The 22,031-nt window shown below is 43.9% G+C and overlaps 1 protein-coding gene across 2 annotated transcripts in view; it reads left to right on the top strand.

The window, feature by feature from the left end:
- NCBP1 (nuclear cap binding protein subunit 1) overlaps positions 1-21,357 on the top strand; it is a 65,504-nt gene extending 44,147 nt beyond the window's left edge. For both annotated transcript variants that reach the window (XM_068107696.2, XM_068107697.2), the window contains exons 19-23: positions 3,586-3,689; positions 4,205-4,319; positions 9,178-9,315; positions 9,485-9,598; positions 16,890-21,357. In XM_068107696.2, the coding sequence (XP_067963797.1) occupies positions 3,586-3,689; positions 4,205-4,319; positions 9,178-9,315; positions 9,485-9,598; positions 16,890-17,003 (585 nt within the window). In that variant the 3' untranslated portion in view covers positions 17,004-21,357. The remainder of the gene's footprint in view (positions 1-3,585; positions 3,690-4,204; positions 4,320-9,177; positions 9,316-9,484; positions 9,599-16,889) is intronic.
- The last annotated feature ends 674 nt before the right edge of the window (positions 21,358-22,031 follow it).

The following is a 22,031-nucleotide window of genomic DNA, read 5'->3' as shown; positions in this document are numbered from 1 at the left end:
GTTTTTTATATATATAGATAACACATTTATTAAAATACGGAATACCCTTTTCTTGTAGGTATGCTTGGATACAGAAATGATAATTTTCTTGAAGTATCAGAAATGTATCAGTCTTGAATATGTATCAGAAATATATGAGAGATTAATATGATGACAGGTAATACCTCCCTATCTTCCTATTGTTAAATCAGTTTGTATTCCCCGGCTTACCATAAAAAAATCCTGTTCTTTGTGTTTTCATGAAATAAAAATAAACTATGGCTAAACTGTTGTTGATTTTAGCTTTATTAAATTCCTTTATTTGTTGATAACTAACAGTGGTTCCACATATCTCATTATCCTCACCAAGTGGATAATATTCTTCATTACGTGATTGATTTAATTATTGTAGGTCAGCCTCATCTTGAAGCCTCATCAGCCTCATCTGATACATCTCATCTTGTAGGGTTATTGAAAAAGACCAGTTATACCCTAAATCAGACATATCATACCCCCAATGTTCTATTCTCATAAAAACGATATGTCCTTCTTTATTAAAGTTAATTTTAATTGGAACTGTGAATTGTGTATGACCTGGGGATGTATTCAACATTTCTACATGTTCAGTCCGAAGCCCGGACAATAAAAATGGCCTGGACAATCTGTTTTCTGTCAAATTATTGACACCCACAACTTGCCTTCGCCTCATGGAAGGCTAATCCAACTGAAGGAAATCTCAGTTCCTTCCACCAATCTCGGTACAAGTGTGTGTCTACCCTCAGGAGAGCCAGGAAACAATATCTCTTTACTCTCAAGACTGAACTCTCAAACCTGTCTCCCGACTCCAAATCTTGGTGGTGTCTGGTCAAATCTGTTTCTGGTGTTTGTTCTCCTTCCATCCCCTCTCTTACCTCAAACGGCTACACAGCTGACACTGCATGTGAAAAAGCCGAATGCCTCAAATATTGTGTCCCGAACCCATCTCTCTCTGTACCCACCTTAACCAGTCGAACCCAGCTGCTCCTGGACTCTGTGTCCTTCTCTCCTGACAAAGTGGAGAAGTTTCTGTCAAACCTCGACTCAGATTCTGCAACTAAACCAGACGGCATCAGCCCATGGGTCCTAAAATCCTGCTCTGCCACTCTATCTCACCCTATCTCTTTGTTCTCTTCACCCTCTCTTTTGCTCAAGGTCATCTGCCATCTGCTTGGGAATCAGCCAACATTACCGCTTTCCACAAAAAAGATGCTAAAACAGATTTCTTCCAGAAAATTGTTGAAATAAAAATATATTTTGGTATCCACATATGTATTTCTTTGGTTTGCAGTGGAACAAAACAAAAAAAGGTGAAAAAATGACTAAATATTAGCTTATTCCACACACAAATCCTAAAATGGACCGGACAATATTGTTGGCACTTTTTAGAAGTTGTTCGAAATAATTAGATTTCAAGCAGGTGATTCTCCTTTACTTTGGAATTGAACTCACCTGTGGTGAGTTGCAGGTGACTGCAATATAAAAATCACTCATTCAACCAATTTTAATGAAGAAAAGGTGTCATTCTGCTGTTTTATGTCACTGTTTGTACCACAGCGAGCATGGAGAAAAGAAAGAAAACCAGAGAATTGTCGGAGGAGGTCAGACAAACGATTGTAGCCAAGCATGGACAACCTCAAGGCTCCAAGTCTATCTCCAGAGACCTTGATGTTCCTGTGTCCACCGGGCGCAATGTTATCAGGAAGTTTAAGGCCCATAGCACTGTAGCCAACCTCCCTGGATGAGGCCGCAAGAGAAAACTTGATCGAAGATTGCAGCAAAGGATTGTTTGAATGGTGGAGATAGCACCTCAATAAACTGCCAAACAGCTTCAATCTGACCTTCAGACACAAGTTATGACAGTTTCAACTCGCAGCACCATCCTTCGCCAACTCGATGAAAGGGGGTTCTATGGTAGGAGACCCGGGAGGACCCTACTGCTGAGAGAGAGAGACATAAGAAAGCCCGACTCGAGTTTGCCAATACACACATGAACAAGCCAAAATTCTTCTTGGAGAATGTCCTGTGGACAGATGAGACCAAATTAGAGCTTGTTGGCAAAGCACATCATCAATGTTCTCCTCCATGTTCACAGAAAACAAAATGAAGCCTTCAAAGAAAAGAACATCTTCCCTACAGTTAAACATGGAGGAGATTCAGTGATGTTTTGTGGTTGCTGTGCTGCCTCTTGCACAGGGTGCCTTGAATGTGTGCATGGCATCCTGAAATCAGGAGATTACCAAGGCATTTTGGAGAGCAATGTTCAACCCAGTGTCAGAAAGCTGGGTCTCTGTCGAAGGTCATGGGTCTTGCAGCAGGACAATGACCCCAAACACACTTCAAAGAGCACCCAGGAATGGTTCAAGACAAAACGTTGGACTGTTCTGAAGTGGCCAGCAATGAGTCCAGATGTAAATCCCATTGAACACCTGTGGGGAGATCTGAAAACAACAGTTGGGAGAAGGCACTCTTCAAATCTGGGAGAACTGGAGCAGTTTGCACAAGAAGAGTGGACCAAACTGCCAGTGGAGAGGTGTAGGGAGCTTATTCATGGCTATAGGGCTATAGGGCTTGCCCGCAGTTATTTTGTCCAAAGGCTGTGTTACCAAATATTAAGTCTGGGGTGTCAATAATTTTGTCAATGCCATTTCGTTTTGTTTTCTGATTTAAAAGTATATATCAAGTTCTGAATCAAAAACAAAGGTTCTGTAATATTAACAATGAAAGAAAGAATTGTGGAGACTAAATACTTTGGTCAATTTCAACTTATTTTTAGAGAAAATTGTGAGTTATTTGAAAAAAGTGCAAGTGTGCCAATATTTACGGCCACGACTGTATTTAGAGTATATATTTAATATAAGCATTGTATTTGTATATGTGTATGCACTAGTTCATTCAAGTAAATTAAGCGCACCCAAATTACCTCCTCAATGACAAGAACAAGCCGATTAGATTTTTGGTTCAGATCAGGATGGAGATCTGGCCTCAAGTGTGATACAAAACATAAACTGTTCAGCTTGGCAGAGGTATGCGCTCTACGGATTGCCGCTCTCGTCATATATAATTGTTTGAAATTATTTTGCAAGAAGCAAGTAATTTCTAAAAAAAATTCTATGGTTACTATTCTACTATGACGAGTCTTTTTCAGCTTGTGGTCGAGATATACGGATACCTTTGGTGGTTATCGAGATGTGCATATCCCCTCGGTGTTTATGATCGTGAAGGGCGTGTCTGTCAGTGTCTGTGATCAAGATGTATGTGCCCCTCAGTGCCTGTGACCTCCCTAGCTGTGTCCCTCAGTGCCTGCCATCAAGATAGACATGTCCGTCGGTGCTTGTGATCAAAATCTGCATATCCCGTTGGTGCCTGTGATCAAGATGGATTTGTCTAAGTGTCTGTAATCAAGATGGATTTGTCTAAGTGTCTGTGCTCCAGATGGGCGTGTCAATAAAGATGGAGATGTCCATGTCCCGTCAGTGTTTGTTATCAAGATGTGCGTATGCCATCGGTGTTTGTTATCGAGATGTGCGTGCCGTTGGTACCTGTGATCGAGATATGCATGTCTCGTAGATGATGGCTGTGCTAACGGACAAGATGATTCGAACTCGCATCGTGGACTGCTCTGCTGTTGCAAACTGGCTTTTTTCATCTGACATGTCCCAGGAATTCACCAGGTGTGTACATGTTACCTTATACTTGTTGGCGCAACAAATTCTGTTCTTAAATTACTTTGGGTTAGAAAAGCTTTGCATTACAATACAATTGTGGTTTTTATTTTTCAAATCTTCTTGTCATTATTTAATGTTCTTATTTCACGTTTATTTTCAATTGACTGCTTTGCTGTTTGCTCGTTTGTCGGACCTGACCCATTTGTATCTTGGACCTGACTATTTTTTTGATCTTGTAATGATCTCTGTAGTCTGATTACAGATTTCACACTATTCTCTTGGTGGTGTTTTTCAAACCATGATGTTAGCCTCTTTTCAGCAATTTCGCATAAAAACCATGAAAATTAAGGAAAAATAATGTCTGTTTAATTCCTTTTGAGATTTTTTTTAAACCTCGTCTCCTGCATGAACCACTTTGGCCGGTGGTTTGTGACAATCTGTCGAGATCTTTTCCTGCTGTCGGTGTGTCTTTGCACTTTGCTGACTGGGCATGTGGCCATCCTTGTGCACGTGTGCCACAGGTTGTATGTATGGGAGATCTTGCACTCGACGGTACGCAAGATGAATAAACACGTGATGAAGGTGCAGATCGAGTTGGACGACACTCGAGATCGTTTCGAGAGGCAGCACCGTCGGGTGAATTTCTCCTCTTGGCTCTAAACTCTTGCTTTCTCATGCTCACCAAGTGACAAATACGTGATGACGGTGGTGGTTTGTCAGTTGAATCTCTCGTATAAGATCCCATGTCTGTGTCATTTTTGCATCTCCTCCAAAACCACTGGTTGTACAAAGTTTAACATGATACCATATTAATCATCAACAACTGGGGCAGTGCATGGTCAATGAAAAATGATTTGGCCACACATTTTCACTATTCACATCGATTAATTCCCAGAAAAAAGCAAGCGCTAACTGTCGTGTGGTTTGGTGACAAGTCGTGAGACATTGCTGGTTAGGCCCACTGTGATTGGCTCCTGGCAAGTGACATCAGCACACCCTTGCTGCACCTATTGTTTTGCCATCTTGGCCATCCCCATTCTTAGAACTTCAAAAATAATTAGAGCTACAAACAATGTAATAAAAAGTGGGGCTGCGTCTTACTTTGTTGTAATTCAATATTATGTTCTGAACTGACAGGATTGTGGAGGAAAAAAAAGATCAATGTCCTCATAGTTCACAAATGAAGGTTTATTACTTGGAGATATTATTCGACTCAATGCAGTAAAAATAAATACACAGGAATACAAAGACAGCACTCAGCCAAGCATGTCTGAATTTTCAGCATCCGAACATGGCTTTATATATAAAATAGAAAAGAACTAGAACGACACTCTGACGTCATGATGTCGGCCGATATGCCTCTGCCCACATTATCACATCATTATAATACCTGTACCAAGTTTGATTTAAATCCATTCAGCTGTTCACAAGTTATCACATTTTTACCTGATATGACCTCTGACCTTTGACCTCGGGACCCCAAAATCTAATCAATTCATCTTTACATCATTATACCTATGTGTACCAAGTTTGAATTATATCACTTCAGCCGTTCTCAAGTTATAGACCTATTACGGACTTTGACCTTTTGGCCCAAAATTCTAGTGAGTTAATCTTTACATCAATATTCATACCTGTGCCAAGTTTGAATTGTATCACCAGCCATTCTCAAGTTATAGACCTATTATGGACTTTGGTCTTTGACCTCTTAACCCCAAAATGTAATCCGTTCATCTTTACATAATTCTACATAACTGTACCAAATTTGGTCAGAATCCCATCACTGGTTCACATGTTATCGTGGTCACAGGATTTTTACCTAACATGACCTCTGACCTTTGGCCTTGTGACCCCAAAATCTAATGGGTTCATCTTTACCTCATTATACATACCCGCACCAAGTTTCACTACGATCCCTTCAGCCGTTCTCAAGTTATCACGGTAACGAAAACCTATCACGGACGGACGGACGGACAGCTGGACGGACAACCTGAAAACGTAATGCCCCCGGCGACTTCGCCAACGGAGGCATAAAAAGTAAGGAGGGGGGGGGGGGGATCAGGGATTCTGTGATACTCAAAGAAGAAGGTGGGGAGGAGAGATAGGGGACTGGAGAGGCTCAGGGATGCCATGTATACAATGATAATACTGTGTTGAGATAAATTGGTAATAAGGGTTGTCCGGTGATTAATCAAGACTAGGTTGACATGCACATAATGATAAGGCTGCAGAGAGAGGAGATAAGCCCTGAGGGGATTGGGTGCCCTGGGGAACTCGATGACGAAGACAATGTTTGATGACTAACTAAGTCATCCCCAGCTGATGACTGACTAAGAACTCGATTATGACTGACTAAGCTGATGACTAACTAAGATAACTCGATGACTAAGAACCCCAGCTCTCTCTGTGCTCTGTACCCCCAATATTCCTTCAGGTCGCACAAGATCTGCCAGAAACCCTCTTATGGTAAAACTGCCAAAATCTAGGCTCTCTGCTCACCTTCACTCTTTCATTCCTCTTTTCTCCCACCTCTGGAACAAACTCCCCCACTCCCTTCAATCCCACTCCTCCCTCCAGGTCTTTAAAACAGCTGTTCACCACCATCTCTTATCTTCCCCCATCCAAAACCTTGATCTTTTCTACCCCCGCTAATACCCCAGATACACTTTGTTGAAATTCCAACTTCTTTCCTGGAAGTCCTTGCAGTGTCCATATGTTTTATACCTCTCCCACCTCCCCCCATGCCCTCTCCCTCCCACAGTTCTCTCGATGTCCTTGCTCTCAAATGTTGTTTGTATTCTTCCCCCTCTCTCCCCATCTTGTCTACCGCTCCCCTTATTTTGTGTTTTGTGTGTCGGTTTGACTTTTTGTGTGATTGATGTTAGCTCTTTCATGAGCCTTGATCTAGTATACAAAAAAAATATTTTTAAATGGAAAGTTGTCTGGGGAGGGTTACTTTGTCAGTTTGATCTCATTAGGGTGTCTGGAAGGCAGCTTTGACTGGTGGAATGGTGCAAGAGGTTACATGACTTAATTGAAAACATGTCCAGTTGTCGGCATAAAACACAGCTCCTCTCAAGGTCTCTTTATAAGAAGGTCTTCTAGTCATCCGCATCCCAGACTATCTGGCACCAGAAGGACTTATTTAATGAAGTATTCTTCTAATTTATTTATTTTATTCAGGCTTATATATGGAATATATGTATCGTAAATTCTAATCAATTGTACTATATTGATTATGGAGACATTAAAGGAAAAAGGGCTTTATATGAGAGTAGCCCAAGAAGCAGCTGTAGTGGCTTTGCATTACCTTTTACCTAACAGCTAGTGGGCTTTTAAATGCCATGGCTTTATGAGACAGCTGACCTGCACATGGGTTTGATGGTATTTGTTCAACCAATAGTTTTTCATAAGTAATTAAATTTACACTTCCACAGGATAATAAACGGTTTTTTGTTTGTCTGAGATGCACGCAGGTGAGGTAACAACGCCATGCCGCACTGATGACATAGTTCCTCGGTTTTTTCAGTTTGAAGATTAAATTGCGCTGCTTGGGTCTACGTGGTCCTATGCAAACCAAGCTTGCAGATGTTCTTCTAATGGGTCTTTTGGCTTTGCACAATGTTCTTTCAGTGCTCAATGTCGTTCTGAAGAACCTTTCCGTTGCATGATTAGTATTCACCCAAACAAAAAGAACATAACTGGATTAATTTTCTGAATGTAAATATATTTTTGATTTGGTCTTATCTCCAGTAAAGGTTTGCATAATCATCGGATCTGCACAAGCCGGGTGTTCAGGGTTGCTGGCGACTTGGTATTTTCAGACATGGGAGCCGGGGCGGGCAGTGTACTAAGCGTTGGGTTTTCAGGGTCTTGGTTTCTGATGTTGTTTGTGTGCTGAACACAAGTTCATCTGTACTACTTTGCATTTGTTGTTTTTCACTGTCACATGCGTATGGGTAACATGGGGGTTGGCAGAGGTGGTGATGGTGAGGAGTATCATACGCACCTTCTGCCGGTAGGTTTCAAATTATCCGAATATTCCAAGAACTGCTTTTATTCCTCCTCCTTGGGCAGTTTTTATTTATTCCTTGCGAAAATTCTATTCCATTTTATTTATTCCAATATATTTTTCAAGTATATTGCTTGGTCTTGTGCGTTATTACTTGGCAAATTGTTTTTTTTCACAAGTGCACTTCATGTCCAAAAGTATGTGGACACCCTATGTGCTCGTCGAATATCTCATTCCAAAATCATGGGCATTAATATGGAGTTGGTCCCCCCTTTGCTGCTATAACAGCCTCCCCTCTTCTGAGAAGGCTTTCCACTAGATGTTGGAACATTGCTGTGGGGATTTGCTTCCATTCAGCCTCAAGAGCATTAGTGAGGTTGGGCACTGATATTGGGAGATTAGGCCTGGTTCACAGTCGGCGTTCCAATTCATCCCAAAGGTGTTCTATGGGGTTGAGGTCAGGGCTCTGTGTAGGCAAGTTCTTCCACACCGATCTCGACAAACCATTTCTGTATGGACCTCGCTTTGTGCACGGCAGCATTGTCATGCTGAAACGGGAAAGGGCCTTCCCAAAACTGTTGCCACAAAGTTGGAAGCATAAAATCGTCTAGAATGTCAATGTATGCTGTAGCGTTAAGATTTCCCTTCACTGGAACTAAGGGGCCTAGCCCAAACCATGAAAAACAGCCCCAGACCATTATTCCTCCTCCACCAAACTTTACAGTTGGCAGTATGCATCACTGCATCAGGCAAGTAGCGTTTTCCTAGCATCCACCAAACCCAGATTCATCCATCCGACTGCCAGATGGCGAAGCGTGATTCATCACTCCAGAGAACGCATTTCCACTGCACGGCGTCCAATAGCGGCGAGCTTTACACCACTCCAGCCGACGCTTGGCATTGCGCATGGAGATCTTAGGCTTGTGTGCGGCTGCTCAGTCATGGAAACCCATTTCATGAAGCTCCTGACTTCATGCCTCCTTTAGCCTCCTAAAGAGCTCTCCATGGGGAATAACATATGTTAATGATGTCACAGGTTCCTCCATTATGACGTCATAATTCGACAAGTACAAATCTTCATCAAATCAAGATGAAATTTCTTGTGTCATATAGGTGGAGAAATCTTTTTTATAACGACGTCATCGGTTACGTGGTTTGGCCGCCATATTTGTTTTCACAGAAAAGTCTTTAAAAAAACACAAAAAACATCCTGGCGAGGGTCTGCAATCTCTGATTGCTCTTTCTTGTTTATTATGTTTTACTCATTTTATTATGTCGCAACAACAACTATTTTGCCAGAGTTGCAACAACTTGTGCTCTGCTTGCAGTGGAAGCTCTCCAGGCATAGACAAGACATGGGGATAAAAGGGTGGGGTGGAGGATGGGGAGAGGGGTGGGGGGAGGGAGGTTGGTGTCTTTCAAAAATAAAACACAGGACATGAGAAATGGGCAAGGTTTGAGTGCTGCACCTGTGCCCTGCAGAGTGGCAGCGACGATGAGGATGACAGGGGGCTTGGGATGGATGAGCCTGGACTCGTCGAAGAACAGGTGGACAGACTCCAGGAACGTCTCGAAGCGGCGCAGAGCGAACAGAAAAACCTTTTTCTGGTCATTTTCCAGGTGTCGCACTCTCACCTGGGAATATAGTTTATTTTCTTCTATATTTGTTTATTTTCCTTTTTTAATTGATATTGCATTATTAAGGGTTGCTTTCAAGGGTAACCTCTTACTTTTATCATAATTCAATAAATTATTCCTAACCTTGGCTTTCCCACCATCCAAACGACAGCGCTTCATCATGATCCTAACAGAACACCTGGTACGGTGCGAGACTACTGGAACGGACATCCATACACCGTGGTACAACAACTGCATCCAGAGATTGCAGCAAACATTTCTGCAGGTACCATGCCAGTCTGGCATAGACTAGACAGATTTATGGAAAAAGGCCATGTATAAGCTTCTCGGTGCATTTTTGGGTAAAAGTTGGGAACCTCACTTTTTAACATAATTAGGGTATGCTGAATTCGATTAACCCAGTTCCCAAGACGAATTGAGTTTTTTTTTTTTTGAGTTTTGAATAAACTGCTGAAGAACTTGGGCATTGGTGAACTCACAGAGGAGACAATCAAATCTGCAGAAGCGTTCGTCTGCAGACATATGTTGCACGTTGCATGTTGCATGTTCAGCACGACATATGTTGTTCTCCAAGACTGGTAAACCAGAAGCAATGTCACCGACAAGTGATGCTCTTCATTTCCATTTGATGCGAGTACACTATCAAGCCATGGTATGGAGAAATGCTCATTGTGCCATACCTGACGTTCCTGCACCTGTGGAAATGGGATGGAAACGTGGTGCTTCAGGACTATAGCGGGGCAGATATGTGAAACAATTGTTCAGATTGTGGTAAAAGCACCAAATTTCGTACAGTTCATCTTGAATACATAATAATCGATTTCAGATATAGTGCCAAGAAAAAAATCCCCCTGGTGGCCATATTTGGCCAAAATCCAAGATGGCCACCAGCCGAGCCGTGAATTTCTATTAAACCCGATATTTTCTTTAATATTCAAGCTACAGACATGAATAAAACATCATTTTGTATGTTTTCAGACACAAGGAATCCAATTACAGCATTAATTCTTTCATAAAATACATTTATTTCAACATAAAGGGCTTTTTTGTGCCAAATTATCTGAAATCGGTGAAAAATTTGACCGATTTTAAGCAATGTGATGTGATATCATATCACAACATGGGTGTATTATACTCATAATATAAATTCTAAGTATTTTTTACTTGCAATAATATATGTAATGCATGAAGGTGTAATTGTACACATCATTTATAATATGGTAATTTAGTAACCGAATCGCTCTGTTGTTCCACCTGCCAACAGTTTAGCACAGCAATACATCGCTACCATTAAATTATGCACATAGTACACTGATGCATGTGAAATGAGATTTAAAAATGAACAATATTAAAACATTTCACATTAAATGAAAAGTAAAATTACTTTACATGGAATTACCACATGGTTGAGTTTTAAAATAAATGCATTGTCATCATGGTAACATATGATGTACAAGCAGAAGCAAACATAAATAAAAATGTAAACAAAGATCGCAATGCAATATATTTGGAAGTAAGAACACAAAATCATTAAGCAACTACTTCTGACTGCAGTTGGGTGTGGTTGACATTCCACATTATAACAGATTATTAAGCACCTTGATATGATATACCAGTATACCAGTAGCCACTATAGCTGACTGCTGGCAAGAACGATACCGTAAAACTGATAGACAAATCAGACTAGAATTAAAACACAATTACCCACATTGGCAGATCTTGAAATAAACAATAAATTGACCAGTTCATGTTGTATATAGACATGATAGACAACAAATACATGAACTATATACACCCATGTCAACTGAATGACAATACTACTGAAACATGATGATGTCTACTACTAATACTGCAGTAGGCTACATTCGACTAGCGAATGAAAACGCCATATCATTACATCATTTACAAACAACAGTCAGTTGCCTTCATTGTGGTCGCAATCACCCCTGCATTGACAGAGTGTTGTGCATTTAAGATTTGCTTTGACACACTTGCATTGTCCCCTGCAACCTTTCACACAATGACACTTTATCAACTCGGAACAAGACATTGCTGCTTCAGGCAGTAGTGTCCACAGTGGTTCCCATTCATGTAGAGCGTTCTTCTTCCACCCCCATGCATCTGGGGAAGGCACCTCTGCGAAGCGTGCGAAGTTCCCTTCACGAATAGACCTCACATACACCAAAACGAGGAGCTCTAATCGTATAATGATCAGCCAGTACTGGAACTGTGGAGACATCTCAGCTTGTTTAAGGCACCACTTGTCAAAGGCCAATGGTTCTATTTCCTCACACGTGTAGGTGTCGTAAGCTTTACGCATGAGGATTGACAATGCACTAGAAGTGACTTGATGGGCATGCCTCGTTCTTGTAACATGTGACGCCTTTAAAAATGAGTCAGCCGTCCCTGCTGTGGCAACGTTTGCTTGGGTTAGCGCATGTGTCCAGCCACTTCCGTCCAGCAACTTTCCAAGGACTCTCAAGATGTCCATCTCTGTGTGGAGTCCACCAAGCAGAATAACAAACTTTTCTTCTCCATACACATCTGGCCAGTTCCACTGGATCAGCTTTGCAATTGCAAACAGAGGCTGGTCTGCTGTTAACACTGGTACCTGACCAGAATTCAGAAGTTCAACCGCAGATTTTACAACATCCATTGCATGACGGATCATGGCGACAGACTTGGAATCGTCTGAGAACAACGGTAACAGTGATTTAATTGTGGCATCAAAGTTTCTTGGACTTTCCAGTGTGTTTGCATGGAACGCACCCCACTATATTGGCTCATCTGTGCTCTGAAGCTCTTTGGTGATAAGGTCTTGGGTATTGTTCAGCCATTTAGTTTCACAGTCAATAGCAGATTTCACAAGTTCTTTGTCACATGTTAGTGGACCATTCTGCAATGGAACAATGGGATCCTTCTTGATCAGTGTAACTGGTGTCAAAGTTGTGTACGAGTCCGGAAGTGGCGGGATCTGTGTTTTTGAAGACGTTGGTTGCAGAATGGCGGGTTCACGTACAATACCATCAGACGCTGTTGCTCGGTTTTGAAACAGGGATATTCCTGTACCATGAAAGGCCTCGCATGCTGTAGTTGAGCTGGGGTTGTGGTCGATATTGTCCACTGCAGCAGTTGTAAATAGATTTTTACGCAGGACAAGTGGACACACAACCCCATCAGTTTGATATTGCTCAGACGCTGAGATGGCAAGTTCTGTCGATATGCCAAGAACCCTGTCATATGAAACTGACAAGCCGAGATGAAACAGTATATCCACCAGTTCACGTTTACGCGTATGTCCATGGATCATCAGGCCAATATAAACAGGCAGTGAGGTCTCTCTGTCCTTACAGTGATGCGAATTGGTGGACTCCTGGTGCCTTCTCACATGACTGTTGTATTGCAACAGCTGAGCGAGACTCAGAGTTGCTTGTCTCACTGTGTCTGATGCCTTGTTCTTTATATTGGGTTCATCCATTAGCATACCAAGTAGTGCTACCAACGACTTTGGTACAGCATCTTCCTGGCATCCTTTTTCAAAGTAGCCATCAAAGTGTGATGTGTGCTTCTTCAGCATGTCTCGGCGAATAATCTGTGCTGCCTTTGCTATGCAAATAGCTTCATCATCGAAGTCATCCAAACATGCATCTTGCAGAGCAAGTCCTACATCCTCTTCGAATGTCAGAAGGATGTCGTGACCTTGCCTGTACGCGTGAAGACCTGATACATGGGCAAGGAGTCTCTCTTTCAGACGTGTAGAGTTTATACGGCCCGATATGTCCACCCCTAGCTCTCATAAGCGATCCGTATACAGCTGCAGGAGATTACTCAATTTGAATATTGGAGCCACGTTCTTGTCAGCTAAACGTATATCTTCGACAGAAAGGACAGAAAGGAAGGGGTAGGGGGGAAAGGGAGGAGCATGGGGGAAAGGGAGGGGGAAGGGGTAGGGCAGAAAGGAAGGGGTAGGGGTGAAGGGAGGGGCATGGGGGCAAGGGAGGGGGAGAGGAGGGGGGAAGGGGAGAGGGTAGGGTGGAGGGAGGGGATAGGGGGAGGGGGGAGGAGGGAAGGGGAGGGGGGAGGAGGGAGGGGAGGGGGGAAGGGGGGAAGGGGGGATGGGGGATGGGGGGAGAGGAGGGGGGATGGGGGATGGGGGGAGAGGAGGGGGGATGGGGGGAGGGGGGGGAGGGGAGGGGAGGGGAACTGGGGGGAGGGGAGGGGAACTGGGGGGAGGGGAGGGGAACTGGGGGGAGGGGAGGGGAACTGGGGGGAGGGGAGGGGAACTGGGGGGAGGGGAGGGGAGGGGAACTGGGGGGAGGGGAGAGGAGTGGGGGGAGGGGAGGGGAACGGGGGGGCGGGGAGGGGAGTGGGGGGAGGGGAGGGGAGGAGAGGGGGGAGGGATGGGAGGGGGAGAGGAGTGGGAGGGTGGAGGGGGAGAGGAGTGGGAGGGTGGGGGGGGAGAGGAGTGGGAGGGTGGGGGGGGAGAGGAGTGGGAGGGTGGGGGGGGAGAGGAGTGGGAGGGTGGGGGGGAGGAAGGGGAGGGCGAGGGGCATGGGGGGAGGGGGGTGGGGAAGGGGTAGGACAGAAAGGAAGGGGTAGGGGGGAAAGGGAGGGGAGGGGGAAAGGCAGAAAGGAAGGGGTAGGGGGGAAAGGGAGGGGCATGGGGGAAAGGGAGGGGAGGGGGGAAGGGGAGAGGGTAGGGTGGAGGGGGAAGGGGAGGGGGGAGGGGAGGGGGGAAGGGGAGGGGGGAAAGGGAGGGGGGAAAGGGAGGGGGAGGGAGGGGAGGAGGGAAGGGGAGGGGAGGGATATAGATGGTTACTGGCAATATTGATCACATCCAGAAATGATGTAATCCACACAATTTATGTACTTTACATAACGTTAATAGGAATACATGGCCGTGTAGATGGGAATTCAGTTTGTTTGAAATAAATCACAAATATCAGATGAAAGTGACCAAAAACCTATGTGGTGTGAATGGCAATGTTCCTCGCTGAAATGTGGAAAAACTGAATTACGTGCGAACGCATAACTGTGAGATTATGGCGGCAAAGTTGGAACATCACGTGATCCTAGCAGAAGTACCCGGCATTGCCGGGTGGGGGAGGGGAGACCCGTACATTCGCCCTCTCGACTCAAGCTCGTATTTGATTCGTATTCGAAAGGGGAAAGGGGAAATCCTTCGTATTCGAATTCGTAAACACGAAATATGAATTAAAATTTAATTCATATCGCACAAAATCGACACAAAACACGGTCGCATAAAGGTGAAAAACCGTAATCGCTTTTCGCCCTGAATTACGTGCAAACGTGTGACGTGTGACGGGATGGAACATCACGTGATCGCTCTGAGCGAATCAGCGAGCTCTGGCACCGGCTGAGATTAGCTGGTACTTCGCTGAAATGCGCTGACGTAAATATGAATAAAAAATATGGATCTCGTCAAATATGGTCTCAGCCATGTTCGTCCCAGGCTCAATCGCCATGTCTATGCCAAATATCAAGCACGTGAACCCCACCGTTTCGGAGTCTATCGGTAACATTACACACACGCACACACAAACTGTGTTTTATATGTAATGTATATAGATTACCTCGACCAAAGCGAGCCTGTCCATCTGGGCTCTGGTTTTGTTCTTCCTCTACTTTCCTGTTGCTAGCATTGTACAGTTTCACCAGACATGCTGAATGGTATTTCGCTTCCTGTGCCACTAGGTCACCTGCACTAAGTTTGGCAATTAGCTTTTGGTCCTGTAGCTTGAAAGCACAGTGATTGACACGTTGTGTAAGTTTTGACGTCATTGCTTCGTGCAGCGGACTACTTTCTGTTCCCATTATGTCACAGAAGAAACATGTATCACTACTTTGATCTTCACTAGCTTGTCGACGCATATAAGGACCATCTCCTTTCTGACTGGTGCATGGTTCCACCGGTTGTAGTCTTGTCAGCCTACTAGCAGAGTACTTCAAGCGGCAGGAGTGATGCCAGTTTGGCACTATGTTTGGACAACGTATTTGCAATGCCATCGCCCTCATCAAGCTGTGATATATCTATAGCCACCGCTAGCTTGCCCAAGTCATGAAAACTTTTCAAATCGTCAGCCAATGTGTCATAACCAGCTCCCACATCTGTTCGTTTTGATAGTGCAGGACACTGAAGTGGTGCAGTCGAACGTTCTTGACATAGCACACATATTGTCCAATCAATAGGTCCTGGTGTGTTTCGAGGTGAGGACAGCTTCTCATGTTCAATGAGCTTACACTTTTTCCGTGTCGACATTGTGGGAGCTCCGAAGGTTCAGACTTAACACCTGGATGGCATCATTGGCGCCATACATGTAGACCTGGCAGAAAAGAGAAAATAATTGTTTCTGAATACAGTTAATAGTCATATTAGAAAGTAAGCATTCACCTTTCCGACTGTTGTCATCGTGAATATTCCAAATTGTAATCCGGTCAATTGTTCGTCGATTGTTGACAATTTCGACATAAACATGCCCTTTATGCTGAAATATATGCATTTTATGAAAGAATTAATGCTGTAATTGGATTCCTTGTGTCTGAAAACATACAAAATGATGTTTTATTCATGTCTGTAGCTTGAATATTAAAGAAAATATCGGGTTTAATAGAAATTCACGGCTCGGCTGGTGGCCATCTTGGATTTTGGCCAAATATGGCCACCAGGGGGATTTTTTTCTTGGCACTATATCTGAAATCGATTATTATGTATTCAACATGAACTGTACGAAATTTGGTGCTTTTACCACAATCTGAACAATTGTACTGATATTTGGCACTTAGCTGCCCCGCTACTAGAGCCTATTCTGATGTCACCGAGTCCAATCCCAGAAAGTTGCCTCGAGATGATTTGTTGTGCATGCCAGAAGCAATGCAAGACACGACGCTGCAAATGTCGCTATTCAGAGTTGAGGTGCACATCAATGTGTGCCTGTCAGGAACAGAGTGATGATCAGACCCCTTGTATGAATTTGATGTAGTTTGGCAAAACAAAATGTGTGCCATTCCTGAAGCGCTGTGCTTCATGGTCATGTATACTTAATTTTAGAATAAATGGTTGTATGAAACAGTCTTATTAAAACCATTTCCCATTTTATAGTGTCCAATTTCAATATCAGATTGAATGTCTCTTACAATATGTCACCAACCATAATATAGATGAGACGGATTTATGAAAAAAGGCCATGTATAAGCTTCTATGTGCATTTTGGGGTAAAAGTTGTAAAGTTAAAGTAAAAGAGCTGCATGTATATACATGATATATAAATGCTTGGTCAAATAAATTGTCCAAAAATGGCAATTTGGTGGCCATTTTGTTTATGCTAATTAGGTCAAAAACTCAAAATTCGGCTTGGGAACCAGGTTAATCGAATTCAGCATACCCTAATTATGTTAAAAAGTGAGGTTCCCAACTTTTACCCAAAAATGCACCAAGCATTCACATTTCTCAGAAATCCGTGTAGTCTAGCATAAATAAGCGCATGTTCATTCTCAGTTTCCATCACGCTCACCCCGTATCTCTTCCCACAATCCAGCACCAGAACACCATCCAGCAGTACATGGTGACGCTCGAGAATCTGCTTTTTAGCTCTGACCTGGATCCACACATCCTGGCTGTTTTCCAGCAGTTCTGTGCCCTCACCTCCTGAGCGTGTCCTGGTTCTCAGTACGACCGTCGCTTTTGGTGACCCGGCAGATTTCATCAGGCGGACCCAGCAAAAACCATGTGTTGGCAACAAACTATTCGTTGTTCTTCTCATTCTTTTTTATTTTATTTTATTTGCTCGTTTATTGATGCTTTGTGTTCAAAGCTTCTTTTTAGTTTGTACAAGTTACAAGAATAAGGACATTAGGTGAAGGTGCATGTTTGGACAAACACTGCAGGTTTTCCTTTTAAGGCCTCTCAACTTGGTAGCTCTTTTGTTTCAAGTTTATGACCAGTTTAAGTCAAAATGGCAATGTGGTTCAGTTTAATAAGCCGAATAAAATCAGACAACTGAAAAGTTTACTTTGCAGTGCAGTACTTGTTTTAAATCTTTGTGGTGGAAGTATTTTATAATCTAGTTAATAAACTGCTAGTGTAGCAGCATAGCAAACCTGTTGTGCATTTTGTGATACAAGCACCAAATTTGGCACAAATGTACATTAATATGTTGCGAACATTTTCAGATATTGGGCCACTTGAAATTCTCTCTTTATGTCCGCCATATTGGATTTCAAAATGGCCGCCACTTGAAATCTACATTTGCTATTATCTCTGGACGTAATGCAGCTATTGACTTGATTCTGGTATCTAAATGTATGTTTTTGGGGGCAAGGAATCCAATGGTACCAATTTCAACTTAATATTATCTATCACAGTCTGTTATATAATTTTATTTGGAAATTATCTAGGCAAATATTGGATTCAACACAATACTTTGAAAAGAATGTCTTAGTTCTGTAAATGTCTTAGGTATAATACTGACATGCTACATGGTCTAGTATTTGAGGCTAGGTGTACTGGTATCTGAGGCTAGGTATATACCGGTACTGAAGATACGTGTACATAAACAGTGTCATGTTAACAAGTTCAGCATTGCCACAAGTACATGTATGTTGTTGACTCATCATCATGTGCAGTCCCCTTCACACACACAGAGGGCTGTGCACTGAAGGGCAGCCTTTTTGCACTTGCAGCGCCTCACACACCCTTTCTTGCACTTGCAAGAAACCAGCTCAATGCAGCTGTGAGCTGCCTCAGTTAGCCTGGTCCAGTAAGGTGTGTACTGTCCTTCTCCAGTCCTTGACCAACCCCAGTTGGTTGGTGGAGGGAGCTCTGGTGCTGGCAGCAGTATCTGACTCCACACATGTCCACCTTGATACACTGCCCTCTTGACATGTTCCTCCAGAGCTGCCTTCGTTGGAGGGATGAGCTGCACATTGTTCTTCCTTGCGAAGAGTTTCCTCCTGGCCTTGTCAATGTCTGTGCATTTGCTGGTTCGATCATACAACAGGATCACGAACCTCTCGATGATGCGCATTGCATCGTCTGGTATGTCACGAGGTGCAGAGGACAGCAGCAGCAGCGCCTCAGTGAGTTCTGGCAGTACCGTCCAGACTGCCCACGCAGTGTTCTTGCCATGTCTATGAAAACTAGACACAGTGTCGCATCCAGTTAGAGCGTGGAACATTGGCAGTGCACGAGCCTTCTCTCGTCCCAATCCAGCTGCTATTTCGTGTGCTGCTAGGTATCGGAAACTCTGGCCTGTTCCGAATGCCAGCCACAGTTTGTCTTCTGGTTGCAACTCCTGTGCCAGGGACACTGCCAGCACCACAACATCGGTGTCTACAGTCCGGATGAGTATTGCATGGTGTCCATGCTGGACTGCGTGAGATGCATGCAGCAACATCCGACTGTCAGCCTCTTCATGGTTACATGGGGCGAGTGAGGTCAGATCTGGCAGTAGTGGCTTGCTGAGCACTGCCTCTCCATCAGTAATGACGAGTTGCTTGTCCTCCTGGTCAAACCATTCCATGAGAGCTGCTGAGAGGAACCTGAACAGCTCGGTCTTGTTGCTGTCCACTCGTAGGAAGTTCTGCCAGTTTCCTGGTATGGCTGCGGCAGCCACCACACGTCTCCGCACACCTTGTCCCCGCTTTGCACGTGTACTACCTTTCAGTGAATCAGCAAGGTAAGTATCCCAGACCAGATCCAGGCGTGACACTGTTTGCAGCTTCGTGGACATATATGGGATGAAGATCTGTTGTGCATACTCTTCAAAGGTCTTTGATGCAGCCGGCTTCAGCATCTGGACGATGGCTGCTCCATCAAGCACAATACAGGTCGTGACAGGAGTCTCTGTCTTTGCGTCGGAGACTTCTTCCAAGCATGTGAGGAGATCACTCTTGGTACCAGTGCAGAGGCTTCCACCATCAGACAATGCAGGAGGACATGCCTGATTCTCGTGACAAAAGAACTCCTCAAGGTTTCCATCCCTCGTCTGGCAGCCAATGTACAGGCGTGCGAAGAGTTCACGGTCATTCTTGATGGAGGCGAGCTGTTGCTGACCTTTGCTCTGGCTTCTTGGAGTGGAAGTGCTGAACACCTTCAGCTTGTTACGAGGAATGGGTGCGTCCACTGCCTTTGTTCTGTCCAACAGACACTCTCTGGTGAAAGCCTCGAACTGCTCTTGGCCAATCCTCTTGGCATTCATCACGGTCTCCACAGCAGCAGGATCTGCGATCTCCTTTGTGTCCAGTTTGACTACATCCTGACTCTCCTCCTCGAATGGGTTGCCCATCTCCTCTATGACACCGACGAGAGAGCGAACATCTTTCACAAATGAGGCCTGTACACTTGGCGTCTGATCATGATGACGTGTGTCTGCTGTTTGCCGTCTCCAGTGTTGGTTCCCATCCTGGAATTCTTCGATCACCCTGGCAACTTCTGGTCCCGCAACCATCCAGCGACGTAGGGCACTAGGGTTGTCAGTGAGCCCAACTGCTCCACCGTCTCCTTTGATGCAGGCATTATTCTGCTCATGTGCCTGGTCAATCGGGATTGAAGAGAACACCCTCTGTGTTTTCTGAACGGTGAAGTGGCTTTCCCTGAATTTCCTGGCTACATCTGGGTGTTTGATGGTGAGTTCGGCCATGTCCTTCAGGTGCACTGGTATCCACCTAGCATAGTGGGTGTGATCCAGTGCATGGAACCAGGGGACCAGCTCTGTCAGAGCATCGAGGTACATCATTAACGATCCCTGCCTGAGAGAACGCACATACACTAGAACCAACAGTTCTAGTTCCAGCACGGTTGCCCAGTAGTGAAACTGGGGGATGTCTTCTCCTCTCTGGCAACACCAGTCTTCAAACTCCGGAAGGTCCTCTGCATCCCTGGTTTCTCCCAGACAGTAGTGGTTGTAGGCACGGTGTTGCAGGATGTACAGTGCTGCTGCAGTCACTTGATGTGCTCTTCTTGTGCGCAAGACATGGGATGCTCGCAGGAATGAGTCTGCTGTCCCTGTTGTCGCAATCTCGGCTTGCACAAGTGCTTGCACCCAACCACTCCCTTTCAGCCAGTCCCCCAGTGTCCTCAGTGCCGCCATCTCTATGTGGAGGCCACCAAACATCACCACTATCTGTCGAATTTCAAGTGGCCCAATATCTGAAAATGTTCGCAACATATTAATGTACATTTGTGCCAAATTTGGTGCTTGTATCACAAATTGCACAATTCTTTTGAATATTTGGGCTAAGCCGCCCCACTATGCAGGTTGTTTCCCAAATTTGAACTTTCATGTTGTAAAAAGAGAAAGGCTGTACGAATTGTGAAAATAACTTTATGGTTGAAGATGTTTAGAATTCATTCTTTCCCTCCCCCCCACAACTTTCTTTTTAATTTCCACATAACCAGCAAAGTTTGGTGTAGAGGGAAACCTGAACGACACTTTCGCTAATGTGGCCTTTCTGGGATTTAAAAACGTTTTTATTGTTGTGGAAATGCAACTTGTGCACAAAAATCAATCAATCAAAGTGCCCTCGGATATTTAGAAGATGTCGTGTGCGAGTACATTGAAACCAGCAGAAGATACAAATGGCCACCACCACTATCGCTGCTCTCACCTACAGCATAAAAAGGCAATTTGTGAGTCTTGCTTGAGTTGCGATTCAAATATCCTTCCACTGATGGGTGTTTGTTTAACCTGAAATAGTGTCCTTGCATTGGGAAATATCCAGGCACAGACATGTGAAATAAGTGGGGGACAGGGTCAGGGGATTGGGCGGGGGTGCTCAAAGAGGAAACAAAATGTGCTGGAGTGCTTATGGAGGAGGAAAAGGGGGTGGGGTCTTTTAAAGAGAGAGAGAGAGAGAGAGAGAGAGAGCGAGAATAGTGCTGGAATGGTTGGTGTGTAGACAGCCATAGTTAAGATAAAGCTTTAGTGATGGCCATGTTTGTCGTGTATCTTGAAAGAAAACAGACATGAATATTACAATTGCTTTAAATAAAGTTTACAATTTGTATTTTTGCATCTGTTCATTTACAGCACCATGCACTCACATTTTAAGCTCAAAACAAAGCCTTGATTAACTTGTAGCATGAAGAACGAGTCTGATTAACTTGTAGCATGAAGAACTAGTCTGATTAACTTGTAGCATGAAGAACGAGTCTGATTAACTTGTAGAATGAAGAACTAGTCTGATTAACTTGTAGAATGAAGAACGAGTCTGATTAACTTCGAGCATGAAGAACGAGTCTGATTAACTTGTAGAATGAAGAACTAGTCTGATTAACTTGTAGAATGAAGAACGAGTCTGATTAACTTCGAGCATGAAGAACGAGTCTGATTAACTTGTAGCATGAAGAACTAGTCTGATTAACTTGTAGAATGAAGAACTAGTCTGATTAACTTGTATAATGAAGAACGAGTCTGATTAACTTGTAGCATGAAGAACGAGTCTGATTAACTTGTAGAATGAAGAACTAGTCTGATTAACTTGTATAATGAAGAACTAGTCTGATTAACTTGTAGCATGAAGAACGAGTCTGATTAACTTCGAGCATGAAGAACGAGTCTGATTAACTTGTAGAATGAAGAACTAGTCTGATTAACTTCGAGCATGAAGAACGAGTCTGATTAACTTGTAGCATGAAGAACGAGTCTGATTGACTTGTAGCATGAAGAACGAGTCTGATT

This window comes from Myxine glutinosa, chromosome 2 (genome assembly GCF_964187855.1).
Source record: "Myxine glutinosa chromosome 2, kmMyxGlut1.1, whole genome shotgun sequence".
NCBI lineage: Eukaryota > Metazoa > Chordata > Myxini > Myxiniformes > Myxinidae > Myxine > Myxine glutinosa.
This window is presented reverse-complemented; position numbering and strand designations above follow the sequence as displayed.